The 19,430-nt window shown below is 43.9% G+C and overlaps 1 protein-coding gene across 3 annotated transcripts in view; it reads right to left on the bottom strand.

Moving 5' to 3' along the window:
- HAPLN3 (hyaluronan and proteoglycan link protein 3) overlaps positions 1 to 8,954 on the bottom strand; it is a 28,695-nt gene extending 19,741 nt beyond the window's left edge. For 2 of the 3 annotated variants that reach the window (XM_058156023.1, XM_058156021.1), the window contains exons 1-2: positions 8,737 to 8,954; positions 6,949 to 7,059 (exon numbers count right to left, since the gene is read on the bottom strand). In XM_058156023.1, coding sequence (XP_058012006.1) covers positions 6,949 to 6,974 — 26 coding nt within the window. In that variant the 5' untranslated portion in view covers positions 6,975 to 7,059; positions 8,737 to 8,954. Of the gene's footprint in view, positions 1 to 6,948; positions 7,063 to 8,736 lie in introns of all 3 variants that reach the window. The other variant, XM_058156022.1, reaches the window with a different exon arrangement.
- Positions 8,955 to 19,430: the final 10,476 nt, after the last annotated feature.

The following is a 19,430-nucleotide window of genomic DNA, read 5'->3' on the forward strand; positions in this document are numbered from 1 at the left end:
AGTGGCACAGTGGTTAGCGTGCAGTATTGCAGGCTAATTCTGCAGACTGCCAGCAGTTCGATCCTGACCGGCTAAAGGTTGACTCAGCTTTCTATCCTTCGGCGGTTGCTAAAATGAGGACCCTGATTGTTGGGGGCAAGATGCTGACTCTGTAAACTGCTTAGAGAGCAGAGGCGGGTTTCAGCAGGTTCTGACCAGTTCTGGAGAACCGGTAGCAGAAATCTTGAGTAGTTCGGAGAACCGGTAGTAAAAATTCTGATTGGCCCTGCCCCCATCTATTCTCTGCCTCCCGAGTCCCGATTGATCGGGAGGAAATGGGGTTTTTGCAGTAACCTTCCCCTGGATTGGGGAGGGAATGGAGATTTTACAGTATCCTTCCCCTGCCATGCCCACCAAGCCATGCCATGCCACGCCCACCAAGCCACACCCCCAGAACCGGTAGTAAAAAACTTTGAAGCCCACCATAGTTAGAGAAGGCTATAAAGCACTGTGAAGCGGTATATAAGTCTAAAGGCTATTGCTATTTACAGCCCAATTTCTCTTCCAGAAATTCAGGGTTGTGAGTGTATCCTCTCCACCCCCGTAATATTTTATCCTCAAAACCATCTTGACAGATCAATTAGATTCAAAGTTTTAAAAACCCGAGGTTAGCCTAAGAGTATGCCGTATATATGTAAATATATATTATGAATATGTCCTGTAAAAGTTTTGTTAGCACTTTGACTCCGCACCACCTCATTCTTGGACCAATAATCTAAACCAGGGGTGTCAAACTGAAGGCCCGGGAGCCAGGTGTGGCCCATGGGGTGCTTAGATGTGGCCCGGGAGACTGCCCTGGAAACAGCGAAGTACTGGTGCGCAGTGCCTCTGCCAGCAGAACGGAGCTCAGGAGGGCCCTGTGCTCCGTTTTGACTGGCAGAGCGCTTGGGCCACCACAGGCACTGATACGAGTGAAGTCAAGTTGGCCGCACCCACCCTGGCCATGCCTCCACCCGGCCCATAATCCTGATGTGGTCCTCAATGAAATCAAGTTTGACACCCCTGCTCCAAACCCAAGTCTTTAAAAGGAACAACCAATTCAAGAGACCAAATGCAAATCGATATATTTGGGAGAAATTTCCAAGCAACGTGTTCTACAGAGTGACCAACTGATCTTGTCCAAGAAACAGCAGCCATGTTCTTAAAGCAAGAACTAAGCTGAAAGTGGAATTCTCATATTAAACGATTTTGTTCTGTGTCATAGATTTGCTCATGCTAGTGAGCATAACAGAAAAGGCAGATCAGAACACAGAACAATCGAGTTGGAAGGGACCTCCGAGGTCTTCTAGTCCAACCCCTTGCTCAAGCAGGAAACCCTATACCATTTCAGACAAATTGTTGTCCAGTCTCTTTCTGAAATCTTCCAGTGATGGAGCATCCACAACTTCTGAAGGAAAGCTGTTCCATTGGTTGATTGTTCTCACTGTTGGGAAATTTCTCCTTAATTCTAGGCTGCTTCTCTAGGTTAGTTTTCACACACTATTTCTTGCCTTGCCTTCTTAGTGCTTTGGAAAATAGTTTGACACCCCCGCCACATCTTTGTAGGAGCCCCTCAAATATTGGAACAGTACTATCATGTCACTCCTAGTCCTTCTTTTCATTAGACTAGACATACCCTGCAATGGTTCTTCATATGTTTTAGCCTCCAGCCACCTAATCATCTTTGTTGCTCTTCTCTGCACTCTTTCCAGAGTCTCAACATCTTTTTTGATACTGGATGCATATTCATATTCAGTATGGCTTAGGACCGGGATATCTACGAGACCGCCTTCTGCCACCGATAGCCTCCCAACGACCTGTGCGCTCCCACAGAGTGGGCCTTCTCAGGGTGCCGTCGACCAAACAATGTCGGTTGGCGGCCCCCAGGGGGAGAGCCTTCTCTGTGGCAGCACCGGCCCTTTGGAATGAGCTGCCTCCGGGGTTATGCCAACTCCCCGACCTCCGGACCTTCAAACGGGAACTGAAGACTTTATTATTTCATTGAGCGGGACTAGCCTAAGTGTATTTTAATTGTAATTTTAAGGGGCTTTATGTTGGTCTAAGACCGTTTTAGTTGATTTGGCTTACTAAATATTTGTTTTTAAATTCTTTTTAAATTTGTTATTTATTTTCTGTATTTTAATATGGCTGTAAACCGCCCTGAGTCCTTCAGGAGAAGGGCGGTATAGAAATTAAATTATAAATAAATAAAAATAAATAAATAAATATTCCAAGTGTGTCTTACTAAGGCTTACTAAAGTGGTACTAGAACTTCGCTTGATCATGATTCTATCCCTCTATTAACGCAGCCTAGGATTTAACTGCCTTATTATCAAGCAGGCAAACAGCATCCTTTTAGGTCTGCCTATTTCAATGAGAGCTAGTTTGATGCAGTGGGTAAAAGCATCACATTACGAAACCAGGGTATTATGAGTTCTAGGCCAGTAGTGAAATCCAAAATTTTTACTACCGATTCTCTGGGCGTGGCTTGGTGGGCATGGCTTGGTGGGCGTGGCAGCGGAAGGATACTGCAAAATCTCCATTCCCACCCCACTCTGGGGCCAACCAGAGGTGGTATTTGCCGGTTCTCCGAACTACTCAAAATTTGCGCTACCGGTTCTCCAGAACCTGTCAGAACCTGCTGGATTTCACCCCATTCTAGTCCCACTTTAGGCACCAAGCCAGCTGAGTGACCTTGGACCAGTCACTTTCTCTCAGCCCTAAGAAGGAGGCAATGGCAAGCCACTTCTGAAAAACATTGCCAAGAAGATTGCAGACACTTGTCCGGGTCATCTCCAGGAATTGAATAGAAGGGAGGAAAAAAATGGAACAGAAACTATTCTTCAATTTCTTGACTCAAACTGCCGATTCCTTTACAACTCTGACATACGGTTGGCATCATCGTGGTAGGATCAGGATGAAAATTAAGTAAATATACTTAATATTAGAAATTGGGGGATTTTAGGGCAGTTATCGGGGATGCAGCGGCTCAGTGGCTAAGACACTGAGCTTGTCGATCAGAAAGGTCGGCAGTTTGGCAGTTCAAATCCCTAGCGCTGCGTAAAAAAGGTGTTTTTTTTAAAAGGCAACTGAACTTTGTTTTTTTTTCGCTTGAAGACATTTCGCTTCTCATCCAAGAAGCATCTTCAGTTCTGATTTAAAATAAGTCGTGGTCAGGCAGAGATTCAGCATCATACATATGTGGTCTGGGCTGAGGTTAGTTCTGTCACCTAGTGTGTTGTTTTGTAGCAGTCGTTTCTTCACTTCCACGACAGCTTCACCCGCTGGAATGCAGGTGAAGAGTGAAGACACATCGTAAGAAGCCCTAGTCTCATCCAGATCGAGTTTTAGTTTCCAAACCTTGCTGAGAAAGTCTGAAGAACTGAAGATGCATCTTGGATGAGAAGCAAAACATCTTCAAGAGAAAAAAAAAACACAAAGAAATTGAATTTGCCTTTTGAAAAAGCTCTTTTGGAACTCTTCTGGAATTTTTTTCTTCCCATGTAGCTTATAAACCAAAATTTAGCGAAGGAACTTGCATTCCGTTAGTAAGATAAAGGTAAAGGTTCCCGTTATTCTCACCCTCTTATGCGGCACTAGGGATTCGAACTGCTGAACTGCTAACCTTTCGATTGACAAGCTCAGCATCTTAGCCGCTGAGCCACCACGTCCCTCTAGGGAAGGGGTAAAAGTGATCAATTACAGAATTCAATCAAAGTTATCACAAGAACAGGACTCATTTGCAATAAAATCAGAGGAATTCTTTCATCCCTCTTTAGCTGGGATTTAGTAGTGCTCGACTTACAGCTGTTCATTTAATGACGGTTCAAAGTAACAACGGCACTGAAAAAAAGGGACTTATGACCGTTTTTCACAATTACAACCTTTCCAGTGTCCCCATGATCATGTGATCAAAATTCAGACGCTTGGCAACCGGTTCATATTTATGACCATTGCTGTGTTCCAGGGTAACGTGATCACCGTTTGCAACCTCCTGACAAGCAACATCAATGGGGAACCCAGATTCACTTAACAACTGGGTTACTAACTTATGAATGGCAGGGCTTCATTTAACAACGGAGGCAAGATAGATCGTAAAATGGGGCAAAAATTCCCTGAACAAGAGAAATGTTGGGCTCAATTGTGGTCATAAACCGAGGACTACCTGGACTAGCCTGATATTAAAAGGGTCACCAAAACAGCAGAAATACACCAGCATTAAGACTTGGGCTCCAAAGACACGGTTGAGTCAAAGATGAATCGTGAATTTCCAAAGGTTGATGAATTCAAAATAGTTTTCTTGGCATCGTTGATAGGTGCTGCCAAGTCAGAATGGAATTTTGGAAAGAAATCAGACACGTCCCTTGGTTGATGATGGCTTCATTATTTTGCAACGTATCTGTCTACTGCCTTTCTTTGTCAAGTGGAGGCTAGTAGTATCTCTTCCAACTAACAGTTTTATTAGAAGGCCCAAGTTTTCACGAGCTGCAATCACTTCGTCGGAGCCATAGCGTTAGTCTGAAAAAATGCTACAGACTCCTGTTTTTTCCCCTAATTGATTAACAGGGCTCTCCTCTTACAATGCCTGTGAAATACAGAACATAGAGAACACAGAATAATAGACTTCAAAAGGACCTTGAAGGTCTTCTAGTCCAACCCCCTGCTCGAGAAAGAGACTCTATACTTAATAGGGTATAATAATTTGATCAATCCTAATCAGATTGAAACAGACATGGTGGCTCAGTGGCTAAGGCGCTGAGCTTATCAATCGAAAGGTCAGCAGTTCAGCAGTTTGAATCCCTAGTGCCGCATAACGGGATGAGCGCCCCGTGACTTGTCCCAGCTTCTGCCAACCTAGCAGTTCAAAAGCAGGTAAAAAATGCAAGTAGAAAAATAGGGACCACCTTTGGTGGGAAGGTAACAGAGTTCCGTGCGCCTTTGGCGTTGAGTCATGCTATCCATATGACCACAGAGACATCTTCAGACAGTGCTGGCTCTTCGGCTTTGAAATGGAGATGAGCACTGCCCCCTAGAGTCGGGAAGGACTAGCACATATGTGCGAGGTATCTACCTTTACCTTTTTAATCGGATTGATCAAATGATTATACTGGGATGCATCGTAATCTGGGATGGTTTAAGTTTTAAATAGGAAGATTGAAGATTTCCAATTTCTTGTGTGAAAGGTATACGATTTATTTTATTAATTTTTTTACAAAAAGACTTGGGCATCTCCCAAAGATAAAGAAAATGGGCTCTTGATGTAAAGCAGGTTTTAAGACATCTACGTTATCCATGTTATGACAGATCCCCAAACTCATCTTGAAGAAACTGGCGCTGCAATCCAACCCATGCTTACACCAGAGTGGAAAAATTAGAAAATCTGTTAGCTCAGCGAGGCAGGTTTCCAAGTATATATAGAAAGGCAGAGTTGCTCTCACAGATTCCATCAAGAGACAAGGAGTGCAAAACATCAGCTCTGTATTTGCTTAGTTAGTTCATCCCAACCCATAGAGTAGATGGAAAGAGTTCATCACATCAATGCATAGAATTCCCCAAGTGAAGTCATGGCTTATTGCAAATACTTCATCAGCAGTAGGTCAAAGTGAATGGTTCAAATGATCATGCAATTTCACAATTCGTGGGAGGCAATTCTGACACTTAATCTCAGGTTTTCGTTCAGTTAGACCACAGTCAACAGGCTATTCCTTTCTAGGAAAATGATGGTTTGGTCTGGTTCAGTGGTGGGTTTCAAAAAAATTTACTACCGGTTCTGTGGGTGTGGCTTGGTGGGCATGGCTTGGTGGGCGTTGCAGGGGAAGGATACTGCACAATCCCCATTTCCTCCCAGTCAGCTGGGACTTGGGAGGCCAAGAATAGATGTGGGCAGGGCCAGTCAGAATTTTTACTACCGGTTCTCCGAACTACTTAAAATTTCCTCTACCGGTTCTCTAGAACTGGTCAGAACTGCTGAAACCCACCTCTGGTCTGGTTTCTGGTTTATCAGTTTGGTCGAGTGGTTAAGGCACCAGACTATAAACCAGGAGACTGTGAGTTCTAGTTCCACCTTAGGCAGGAAAGCTGGCTCGGTGACTTTGGGCCAATCACTAGGAGATAGTGAGTTCTAGTCCTGCCTTGACATGAAATCCAGTTAGGTGGCTTTTGGCTGATCACCAGAAGCCAGTAAGTTCTAGTCCCACCTTAGCCATGAAACCTGGCTGGGTGACTTTAGGGCGGTCCCTCTCTCTTAGCCCAACCCACATCACAAGGTGGTTGTTGTACGGAAGATAGGAGGAAGAAGTGAGTTATTTATATATAAAAAAAATAAGATGGAATACAATAAATAAAATAAAATCACTTTGGACAAGTTTTCCCCATTCCCTTTCCTTATTCACTTCAAATTTATCCTGGATCCATTCAAGGATCTCGTAATTGGATATCAAGTTTATGCAGGGGTGAAATTCAGCTGGTTCGATCTGTCTCAAGCGAACGGGTAGCGGCACCTGCGGGAGGCTCTGCCCCACCCCCTGCGCGGGCATCATGACCTCACTTTTTTGTGACATTTTAAGCATGCAAAGAAGGCTTTGTGTATGTGCAGACGATGATGCTCGTGAGCGAAGCGAGAAGCACGCGCACATTTGCGAACCAGTAGGAAGGGTAAGTGAATTTCACCCCTGAGTTTATGCCTATTAAAACTTTCTTCCATATCAGCGGTTCTCTGCCTGCTAGGCTCAGATGGGTTTCCATCCTCCTCATGTTCCTTTCCTACTCTCAGGTAGTAGTAGCCCAGGTAATTTCATCCTCACACATGTTGGGCTCAGTCTTAATCCCCCTTTATAAGATGTCACTGGCTACTAAGTGCAAAGGGACGTTTGCCAACAATGCCACACAATCAGACCATACATTTCAGGTCTCATTGGCAGCTGAGCCCACCTTGATAACATGAGAGGCACCTCCATGCTTGTAGACACCGGTCCAGTTGGTTTGTTCTTTGAGGTCAAGGTGCCGTTTAGATGAACTTCAAAGCAGCTGGAGCCTCCCCACCTGCTTTCCAATACAAAAGTGAAAACGATAAAATAAAATCAGCTTGTACTGCAATTGCCCTGCGCAACCCGACAATACACCCATAAGATGCAGACAAAGTGTCTTAATCGGTTAGGGATCTTTGGCTTGATAGATTTAACAGAACAACAGGGTGGGAACAGACCTTCGAGGTCTTCTAGTCCAATCTCCCTGGTCATGCAGGAGACCATTTCTCCTATACCATTTCTGACAAATGACTGTCCAATCTCTTCTTTAAAAAAGAGGTTCAAACCTTGGCAATACTCAACACTTTTGTTTGCCTCTCTAGTGTTTAGTTTAGAGTAGAGTAGAGTAGAGTAGAGTAGAGTAGAGTAGAGTAGAGTAGAGTAGAGTAGAGTAGAGTAGAGTAGAGTAGAGTAGAGTAGAGTAGAGTAGAGTAGAGTAGAGTAGAGTAGAATAGAATTTTTTATTGGCAAAGTGTGATTGGACACACAAGGAATTTGTCTTGGTGCCTATGCTCTCAGTGTACATAAAAGATACATTCCTCAAGAATTCTAAGGTACAACACTTAATCATAGTTTAGTTTAGTTTAGTTTAGTTTAGTTTAGTTTAGTTTAGTTTAGTTTATTGTCATTGCACCCCATACAGCGAAATTAAATGCCATCTTCAGTGTACATTATAACTATAAAAATAAAACACAAACATACATCCTTCACATTCTATACAATTCCAGCAAGGTGCAGAATTACCAAATTCATGCATTTTTCTGCGTGAAAATTCTGGGACCAAAGCAACTGAGTTCACACAACCAACCAAAACCAAGGCTGGGTAGGGAAACAAAACCCTAACTGAGATTTTTTAAAAAAACAAACCCTGAATCAAGGCTCTGTACCCGCTAGGTTTATCATCCCCTCATCCTGCTAGGTGTGTGGTATCCTAGTCGTTACCCCTGCAGACTGATCCCAGCTTCTCCCATGCCTCAAATTTCTCCTCCGCTTTCTCACGTTCCGCCTCAGACCCGGGGATCGGGTTGCCTAGCTGGACTGCAAAGAGGTTTTAAATTGCGCCACGGACGCGTTCGTGCCTCCCGCCACTCCGATCCTGCCTGCCTCCTCCCAGGTTCGCCAACCGGGGGATGAAAGTCAAGAGCCGGAGCGGAGGAAAAGAGGGGAAAACTGGAGGGAGGCAAGGGATCTCTCTCTCTCTTCCTCCCTCTCTCTCTTCCTCCCTCCTCCCTCTTTCTCTCCTCCTCTCTCTCTTCTCTCCTCCCTCCTCTCTCTTCCTCCCTCCTCTCTCTCTCTCCCTCTCTCCTTCTCTCTCCCTCTCTCCTTCTCTCTCTCCCTCTCTTCTCTCTCTCTCTCCTCTCTCTCCCTCTCCTTCTCTCTCCCTCTCCTTCTCTCTCTCCCTCTCTTCTCTCTCTCTCTCTCTCTTCCTCCGTTCCTCCGTTTCTCTCTCTCCCTCTCTCTCTCTTTCTCTCCGTTCCCTCTCTCTCTCTTCCTCCCTCCCTCCCTCTCTCTCTTCCTCCCTCCCTCTCTCTTCTTCCCTCCCTCCCTCTCTCCCTCCCTTTCTCTCTCTCTCCCTCTCTCTCTTCCTCCCTTCCTCTCTCTCTCTTCCTCCGTCCCTCCGTTTCTCTCTCTCTCCCTCCCTCCTTCTCTCTCCCTTTCTCTCTCTCCAACTTCTCCAAATCTCTTTACTTACGGAGCAAGAGAGCAGAACCAGCCCCGCAGCGTCCTGAAACGGACTCTAGCAGCAGCAAATTGCAGCAGCGGCCACCGCCGAAAAGTTGAAACTTCCCTCCGCGGCGGGCAAAAACCAACTGAGCCTCTTGCAGCAACTTTAGCGAAGTGGATTGCAGAGCCGCAGGGCGGGGCGGCGGCGATCCAAAAGGAAACCGCGGCAGGACCAACCCCTTAAAGGAACACGCGAGCCCTCCCCCCGCCCCGTTCTCCCCACCAGCTCCCCCCACCCCCCACTCAAGAGCCGGGGACCCCGGGAAGGTCTCCGTTGGCTTCTCGCTTTCTGGTTGTTGTTTCCCCACCCTCCCTTTCCTCGCGCTGTGATTTTCGCCAACACCCGTCTCGTCTGAAAGTTGGGAAAAGTCCCCCGGGGCAGGGCCAGAGTTAGCCTTCCCTAATTCTTATTCACGCCTTTGCTTCAGAGGGAGCTTGTCTTATTTACGGCTTGGCTTCGGTGCTTTCAAATATTTGTCGCCTGCTTCCCGTTAGAAACATGCCAAATAATTTGTTTTATTTTATTATAGTATTATTATTTTGTTACAGTTACTGCAAGAATTTTTGCAAGGGTTACTGCAAAATATAACTGGTCTTTGTGGCCGGAGTTGTCCTTTCGCTATCTCTCTCTCTCTCTCTACCTATCTATCTAATCAATGTGTTTAAAGGAGGAGGAGGAGGAGGAGGAGAGAATCTTGGATGAAAAAGAAAGGCACAATATTTTGATCTTTTAAGCATGTGTGTGTGTGTGTGAGGTTATTATGTAACCCTGATCCATAACAAGATCTGATCTGAACTGATCTGAACCTCCAGAAATTGTAAATGCTCCAGCCAGAGGTGGGTTTCAGCAGGTTCTGACCAATTCTGGAGAACCGGTAGTGGAAATTTTGAGTAGTTCGGAGAACCGGTAGTAAAAATTCTGACTGGCCCTGCCCCCATCTATTCTCTGCCTCCCAAGTCCCAGCCGATCGGGAGGGAATGGGGATTTTGCACTAACCTTCCTGTGGTGTGGGGAGGGAATGGAGACTTTACAGTATCCTTCCCCTGCCAAGCCCACCAAGCCACAACCACCAAGCCACACCCACAGAACCAGTAGTAAAAACTGGTTCCCAACACTGGAATCCCTAGTACAGGCGTGAGCAGGGGGGTGGACTAGATGACCTCCAAGGTCCCTTCCAACTCTGTTACTGTTACATAATCTGTTTTTAAGAAGAGACTGGATAACCATTTGTCTGAAGTGGTGTAGGGTTTCCTGCCTAAGCAGAGGGTTGGACTAGAAGACCTCCAAGGTCCCTTCCCACTCTGTTATTCTATTTCTATTCTGTTCATCTCCATAATCATAAGGGAATCATGCTGAATTAAAGGGGAAAAATAAGTGAGCAAAGGCTTATTCTATATATATATATAAAAAAAGGACCGTCTTCCCCAAATATCACTTTGCTCCGAGACTTAATGTTCTCGTCATTAAGCTTGAAATGTACGTTCCAAAAAACGGATAGATGGCATCCAATTTTCTACCAGGGAAAACCATCCTTTTTTTTTTTTTCTCAATCAGTTTTCACCAAAAATGTATTATTGGGCAACGGCCAAGAAAGATGGCTTGGGTTTTGCATTGAATTGCTTCTTGGGTTCTAGCCACGGTTAAAAGCCACATGTGTTGGACCGCAGTCCCTGTTACCCCAGCCAACCCGGGATAATAAAAATTGCAGTCTGCTAGATCGGGGTTGCCTAAGGTTATCTTAAAGCCATTTCCCACAATATTCTTATTCTACGTTTGTGTGCAGGTAATCCTCGAGTTCCGACCACAACTGAGCCCAAAATTTTATGTTGCTAAGGGAAACATTTGTTAAATGAGTTTTTAGACCCCGTTTTTAGGACTTTTCCCTGCCACAGTTGTTAAGTGATTCGTTGCGGTTGCGAAATTAGTAACACGTGGTTATTAAGTGAATCTGGCTTCCCGGTCAAACTTTGCTGTCAGAAGGTCACAAAAGTTGATCCCTTGATCGGCCCGGCTAGGTGGCTCAGTGCCTAAGACGCTGAGCTTGTCGATCAGAAAGGTTGGCAGTTTGGCGGTTCGAATCAGTGGTGGGTTTCACATTTTTTTTACTACTGGTTCTGTGGGTGTGGCTTGGTGGGTGTGGCAGGGGAAGGTTACTGCAAAATCCCCATTTCCTCCCAATCAGCTGGGACTCGGGAGGCAGAGAATAGATGGGGGCAGAGCCAGTCAGAGGTGGTATTTATCGGTTCTCTGAACTACTGAAAATTTCCACTACCAGTTCTCCAGAACTGGTCAGAACCTGCTGTAACCCACCTCTGGTTCGAATCAGTGGTGGGTTTCACATTTTTTTTACTACTGGTTCTGTGGGTGTGGCTTGGTGGGTGTGGCAGGGGAAGGTTACTGCAAAATCCCCATTTCATCCCAATCAGCTGGGACTCGGGAGGCAGAGAATAGATGGGGGCAGAGCCAGTCAGAGGTGGTATTTATCGGTTCTCTGAACTACTGAAAATTTCCACTACCAGTTCTCCAGAACTGGTCAGAACCTGCTGTAACCCACCTCTGGTTCGAATCCCTAGTATAGGTCTCTTGCGTGAGCATGGGGTTGGGCTAGATGACCTCCAAGGTCCCTTCCAACTCTGTTACTGTTACTGATTCCGGGACAGTGCAACTGTCATAAATACGAGTCTGTTGCCAAGGGTCTGAATCCTGCAAAGTCGCTTTTTCAGCATTCTTGTAACTTTGAAAGGTCACTAAATGAATTGTTGTAAGTTGAGGACTACCTTTATAGTATCAGAAGAGGCAGTTTTTTAAGGCATGACATCTTCCTTTTCAGTGGAATTCTGATCTTAATTATCATGGAGGGTTTAGGATTGCGCAAAGATTGGGAAGTTCCAGATCCAAACTCTCCTTTTTTTCCCCAGGAAGTTTCTCTGGTGTGTGTTGGCATTACTCATTCTCTCTTAGGCAGCCTTTCTTACCTGAATAGTGAAGATGACTAGATGGATAATCATGCATTGATCCCTTGAGCAAAAGGAAAAAGAAAAGGTGAGATGTAAATAAGCAATAAGAATGATGGCCTTAGCTGCAGGTGCTGTCTGAAGGCCACATACAAGGCACATCTTCCAAGAAGGATGTTTTGTTGAGTTATGACTCTTTAAGACCTCGGGGAATGGATGATGGATAAAAAACTCTGGGAGAGCAAATTCCTTTGAGTGATTCTAGGCAGATAGAATGAAGCTTACACTGCATAAACCCCCTTTCTTTCTTTCTTTCTTTCTTTCTTTCCTTTCTTTCTTTCTTTTCTTTTCTTTTCTTTTTTTCTTTCTTTCTTTTTTCTTTTCTTTTCTTTTCTTTTCTTTTCTTTTTAGAATAGAATAGAATTCTTTATTGGCCAAGTGTGATTGGACACACAAGGAATTTGTCTTTGGTGCATACACTCTCAAGTGTACATAAAAAGACAAGATACATTCATCAAGAATCATAAGGTACAACATTTAATGATAGTCATGGGGCGCAAATAAGCAAGCAAATCATACTAGGAAACAATCAATATAAATTGTAAGGATACAGCAACAAGGTTACAGTCATACAGTCATAAATGGGAGGAGATGGGTGATAGGAACGATGAGAAGATTAATAGTAGTGCAGATTTAGTAAATAGTTTGACAGTGTGGAGGGAATTACCGTATTTTTCAACTATAAGCGCCTTAGTTTTTGGGGAGGAAAATAAGAAAAAAGCTGATTGGCAGGTGGATTGGCCTCCTGGAATACCCCCAATCAGCTGTTCCCAGAGGTGAATTTTAGCAACAGGTTCCTTGGTTGTGAGCTCTGTGCCTTCTTTTTTTTGCTTTTTTTCCTGTCTCTGAAACTTCTGAAACTCTGTTTCAGAAAAAAACTTTTTTCTGCCTCTGAAAGCCTCCGAAACAGAGCTTCAGAAAAAAAGCCTCCTAAGCTCTGTTTGGGGGCCTTTTTTCTGAAGCTCTGTTTGGGGGCTTCTTTTCTGAAGCTTCTTTTCTGATACTTTTTTTCAGCCTCTGAAACCTCCCTTTGAGAAGCTGGGCGGGGCTACATTCCGAGTACAAGAAGCACCCAGATTTTCACTCTCTTTTTTGGGGGGGAAAGGTGCATCTTATACTCCGAAAAATATGGTATATGTTTAGCAGAGTGATGGCGTATGGGGAAAAAACTGCCCTTGTGTCTAGTTGTTCTGTTGTGCAGTGCTCTATAATGTCGTTTTGAGGGTAGGAGTTGAAACAGTTTATGTCCAGGATGCGAGGGGTCTGTAAATATTTTCACAGCCCTCTTTTTGACTCATGCAGCATACAGGTCCTCAATGGAAGGCAGGTTGGTAGCCATTGTTTTTTCTTTAGATGTTCTTCAACTTTTGAGACCATTGGTAGGTAGCAAGTAGAAAAATAAGGAACCAAGAGTTTGCTCATTTCACCCCTTCATTTTCGAAAGGGGTTTCCTGCTTAAATTTTGAATGTTAATCTTAGGTTAACAGCATGAGAAAAAAGCTTCTTGAAATGAAGCATTTGGGAGAGATGACCTCTTGATGTTGGAGTTGTCTTCTGCCTCATCAATCATCTCTTTAGATGCCTGATCTGATGGTGGCCCCAGTAGCTTTCCATTCATGTGCTCCAGGGCGTATGAGTTTTTTTCCAGGTCTTGTGATCACATCACTCAGCCATAATTCCATTGTCATTTGGTCTGGCTCTGCACATTTATTTCACATCAGTGCTGTGCTTTCCATTTTACCATATCTAGCATGGAATTTGAATGTAATCAGGGGTGCTATTCAGCAGATTCTGACAGGTTCTGGAGAACCAGTAGCGGAAATTTTGAGTAGTTCAGAGGACCGGCAAATACCACCTCTGGCTGGCCCCAGAGTAGGGTGGAAATGGAGATTTTGCAGTATCCTTCCCCTGGAGTGGAGTGGGAATAGAGATTTTGCAGTATTCTTCCCCTGCCACACCCACCAAGCCACACAATGCCCAACAAGCCACGCCCACAGAACTGGTAGTAAAAAAAAATTGAATTCCACTACTGAATGTAACCTATTCTTTCCTCACGTCAATAAGGCCATCAACTGATCAAAGAACATGTCAGTTTAATTCATCCACAGTCCAAATCACCCACATGATCTAAATTAACTTGAATACCGTGTTCTTTCTTTAACCTTGGCAACTTTAAGATATGTGGACTTCAACTCCTCCAGTATGCTGGCTGGGGAATTTTGGGAATTGAAGTCAGTCTTTCCACTGCACACACACACACACATACACACACACACACACACACACACACACACACACACACACGCTCACATAAACACACACCCTGTCACCCCTCCCACCAACTAATCTCAACTGCCAATAACTGTCTTTCCATCTCCCACGCCATCCAATACAAGGATAGAAAGCGAAAGGTCTTTGTCTTCTTCCTCCTCAAAAAAATCAGTCCAGTTGCCTTTTCAAAAATAAAAAAAACCACTACTGATATAGCTATGACCTGGATTAGGGGTCTCTAACCTTGACAACTTTAAGCCTGGAGGACTTCAACTCCCAGAATCCCCCAGCCAGCTTTGGGAGTTGAAGTCCTCCAGGCTTAAACTTGCCAAGTTGGAGACCCCTGATCTGGATGACTGAGAATCTTCATAGACGCACATTTTAAAGTTGCCAAGTTTGACGAACTCTGCTCTGATACAATTTTTGGTAATTGTCTATGGAGATTCTCAGTCATCCAGGTCATGGTTGTCCCAAAGGTGCCTTTTTCTTTTTTTCTTTTTTCTTTATTTTTATTCAACATTTACGTCTTTAAAATCTTAGTTACACTTTTACTGCTTTCCAATACTGGCATCTTTAGTAATATCCATTTTATCCTTCGGCCAATTATATACATATACATTTTGTTTGTTACATACTTATTCATATAATCACTACATTATATACATACCAACTACACATTAAATAATACATTTTCACTATAATATCTTCTTTTAACAGTCACTATAACAGTAACTTTTAACAGTTTCTATACCTTGGTTTTAGATTTCTTTTCCAGCCAATTATACCATCTGTTCCATCTTTTGTCATAAATCATTTCCTCTCTGTCTTTGAGTTCCATCGTTAACTTATCTGATTCTGCACACATTTAGCACCCAAAGGTGCTTTTTCAAGAGGCAATTGGACATTCTGGTTTTTTCTTTGAAGAAGTTCCGCTTCTCATCCAAGAAGCTTCTTCAGCTCTGACTAGATGGTGCGGAAAGTCAGAGCTGAAGAAGCTTCTTGGACAGGGAAGCGAGACATCTTCAAAGAAAAACCAGAAAGTCCAGTTGCCTCTTGACAAAACACCTTTGGGACATTTTTTGGTAATGTTATTTGCCATCCTGACCAGCCAGTACGAGAAGATATTCTCGAATACAGCTCATCTGTCTGGAACCCACACTGCATATCGGACATTAATGCAATTGAGAGAGTCCAGAGATATTTCACAAGAAGAGTCCTCCACTCCTCTGCTTGCAACAAAATACCTTATACCACCAGACTTGAAATTCTGAGTTTAGAAAATTTAGAACTGCGCCGCCTTCAGTATGACCTGAGCATAGCTCATAAAATCATCTGTTACAATGTCCTACCTGTCAATGACTACTTCAGCTTCAACCACAACAGTACATGAGCACACAATAGATACAAACTTAAAGTGAACTGCTCCAAACTCGATTGCAGAAAATACGACTTCAGCAATAGAGTTGTTAATGCCTGGAATGCACTACCAGACTCTGTGGTCTCATCCCAAAACCCACAAAACTTTAATCTAAGACTGTCTACTGTTGACCTCACCCCATTCCTAAGAGGTCTGTAAGGGAGCGTGCATAAGAGCACCAGCGTGCCTACCATCCCTGTCCTAATGTTCCATTTAATTGTGTTCATTTTATGTATTCAATTCATGCTTATACATAAATATATTATCTAATATGTACTCAATGACTAAATAAATAAATAAATAAATAAATAAATAAATAAATAAATAAATAAATAAATAAATAAATAAAAACGGATTGAAGAGACAGATGTTCAAATCTGCAGCAAAATGTTGCAATTAGATTCCATGGGCCCTGATATGATCAAGGGCAATTCTTTGTCATTTCACATGTATTGGTTAGAGGGCTGATTTTATCGGGATAAAGCTGCCAAAAAAAAAGGAAAGAAGAGTTCAATTTAGTCTCTTAAATTAAAATGAGAAGATAACCAATATCCAATCTCAAGCTAGTTAAGATGAGTTAAGCTTGGATGGTGTGAATTTTAGCCGGAACACATCTGCAAGGAGCCTGATTGGGGGAGATGGCTGGGGTTTCTTCTGCCTTCCGGGCACGAATTCCTGGCTTCTGCCTGTCACTGCTAGCTGCCGGACTGTTGTACCAAAAGGAATTGGAAAATTGTGTGCACTGTGACCTCTCGGCCCTTTGGGCTGCGGCTTAGCAAGGGCATCTTTGTTATTCTAGGGATGAGGAAATGGGGTTTAGATCCAGGCAAAACTCTGGAATCAGGAACTGCTCAACGTAGAATAAAAACAACCTTTGATTTTTTTAAAAAAATGATAATAATAATTTTTTAAAAAAACATCTGCCCAGCTTGGAGCATCGCATGTGGATGGCACCCTAAATCTGGGAATTTTTTGCAAGCAATATCTGTGCTCTGGTGTTCAGCTATGGAGTATTTCTCTTCCCCCAGACAGCTGTTTCTGCTTACTTAATTAACATGGGCATGTTAGCAAGTCTCTGGTGGCTTCCCCAGACCTCCCTTCCCAGCTCACTTGCTCTGTACGGGGGCAGCCCTAGCCAACTAGCTATCTCTCACCCAGATGCTGCTCCTTCCCAGACTCCTCCTTTGATCTTGGGGGCCCAAGTATCCTGGCTAAAGGCTGGAGTGACGCTATTCTCTTTCTGCTTCTCTGATAAACATGCGAGTGGCTTTATCAGACAAAACCAGCCTGTCTCCTGGTCCCAAACAAGGAAGCCTTGTCTAGAAAGGATGAGGGTAAAATTTCTTCACTTCTGGGGTTACCTTCAGAAGGTACCCTGTACTGGATAGGCAAACTTTGATGTCCGAATGCTTCTTATTTTGGCAGGCTTCTCTCTTGCACCCGAGACCTGTTGTTCCTTGGTGTTTGCAGTCCCACTTAACAGGGTTATGTTCAAGAAGAAGCAGCTGCCATTGTTTGTAAATGTTTGTTTGTATTCATATTTACAGACTGAGCACATGGGGAATCCGGAATTATTAAAAAGTAAAAGCAAGAAACAATGAAGTAAAGGTAAAGGTTCCCCTTGCACATACGTGCTAGTCGTCCCTGACTCTAGTGGGCAGTGCTCATCTCTGTTTCAAAACCGAAGAGCCAGCGCTGTCCGAAGATGTCTCCGTGGTCGCGTGGCCAGCATGACTCAATGCCAAAGGCGCACAGAACGCTGTTCCCTTCCCACCAAATGTGGTCCCTATTTTTCTACTTGCATTTTTTACGTGCTTTCGAACTGCTAAGTTGGCAGAAGCTGGGACAAGTAACGGGAGCTCACCCCGTCACATGGCACTAGGGATTCGAACCACTGAACTGCCGACCTTTCTTGCAACCCTGTTGCAAGAAACAATGGGTGGAAACTAATCAAGGAGAGAACTAACCTAGAGCTAAAGAGAAATTCGATGACAGTGAGTACAATTAACCAATGGAACAGCTTGCTTCCAGAAGTTGTAAATGCTCCATCACTGGAGATTTTTCAAATCTAGTAACTTAATTGTGGTCATTAACCAGCAGAACTGGAGATTTTTAAGAAGGGATAGGACAGCTATTTATCTGAAATGGGAAACAGACTCATGCTTGAGCAGGGGATTGGACTAGAAGACCTCCAATGTCCCTTCCAACTTTGTTATCCTACTAAATATCTTCTCCTGCCTTTCTTCTAGGATTCTCAGTAGCTTCTACAAGGATCTGCCTTTATTCGGCAAAGAAATCCAGAAAAAGTCAATGGCAAACAACTTCCATATCTTTGCCAAAGGAAGAACATGAGCATATCTACCAACAGTCATCCATCAACAAGAGATCTATCAACAGTTATCAACAGATCCTGAGAATGTAGAGATGGGAGAAAGGTCATTATAGGAGATGTTACAATAAACATTCCTGAGTCCAAAGGAGAGGGGAAAACTTAAGAAAAAGACTCTGATTAACTCCACCTTAAGTAGGCTTGGCATAAATTGAGCTAGAGAATTGCTTTCAAGACATCGTTGTACTACATTTCTAGCAGGGAAGACTTTTCCAGAAATTCAGGGGTTTCTTATTTCCTGAGTTTGCCTGCTTAACACATCTAATTCCCGTGAGCTAAGCCCAACTCAAAGGGGTTTTCAATTTTTATCCACCCCCAGAAGTTACTTTTTGGAATGCAGGCTTGGCTCGCCAAGTCAAAGGTCAAACTTTGACCTGGAAAAAAATTGCACACATTTGGTTTAAACTACCCCTTGGGGGCTTCCCTTCATAAGGGTTTGGGTTCGCCTTACGGGTAGGGTTTGTTTCTGATATACATTAACTATTTTATATGCAGCGTGAGACAATTCCTCTTCACTCAATGTAGTCCAAACGTTTGGAAAACTTTGCTTGAGACTGACACCAATAGAAGGACCACCGTGGCGATACTTGTATGCATGTTGACTTACCACTGTTCTTTGATGGTTAAATGCAAGGAATAATGCCTTGTGTGCATTACCGTGGTGGCACAGTAGTTAAAATGCAATACTGCAGGCTACTTCTGCTGATTGCCCGCTGCAGTTTGAATCTCACCAGGCTCAAGGTTGACTCAGCCCTTCCATCCTTCCCAGGTTGGTAAAATGAGAACCCAGATTGTTGGGGGCAAGAAGCTGACTCTGTAAACTGCTTAGAGAGGGCTGTCAAGCACTGTAAAGTGGTATATAAGTCTAAGTGCTATCCCTCCCTCCCTCCCTCCCTCCCTTCCTTCCTTTTCATGGTTACAATGCAGTATTGCAGGCTAACTCTGCTCACATTGCCAGGAGTTTGATTCCTGACTAGCTCAAGGTTCCCATAATATGATACACCCCAATGTATCGACCATATTGTGGTTTTATTTCATAGAGCCCTGGTGGCACAGTGGTTAGAATGCAATATTGCAGGCTAATTCTGCAGACTGCCAGCAGTTCGATCCTGACCGGCTCAAGGTTGATTCAGCTTTCTATCCTTCCGAGGTTGCTAAAATGAGGACCCAGATTGTTGGGGGCAATAGGCTGACTCTGTAAACCACTTAGAGAAGGCTGTAAAAGTACTATGAAGCAGTATATAAGTCTAAGTGTTAATCCTTCCTTCCTTCCTTCCTTCCTTCCTTCCTTCCTTCCTTCCTTCCTTCCTTTCTTCCTTCCTTCCCAGTGGTTACAATGCAGTATTGCAGGCTAACTCTGTTCACATTGCCAGGAGTTTGATTCCTGACTGGCTCAAGGTTGACTCAACCTTCCATCCTTTCGAGGTGGGTAAAATGAGGACCCAGATTGTTGGGGGCAAGAGGCTGACTCTGTAAACCGCTTAGAGAGGGCTGTAAAGCACTGTGAAGCAGTATGTAAGACTAAGCGTTACTGCTATTAGCTCCCTCCCAGACCCCTGACACAAATTTA

Source organism: Ahaetulla prasina, chromosome 13 (genome assembly GCF_028640845.1).
Source record: "Ahaetulla prasina isolate Xishuangbanna chromosome 13, ASM2864084v1, whole genome shotgun sequence".
NCBI lineage: Eukaryota > Metazoa > Chordata > Lepidosauria > Squamata > Colubridae > Ahaetulla > Ahaetulla prasina.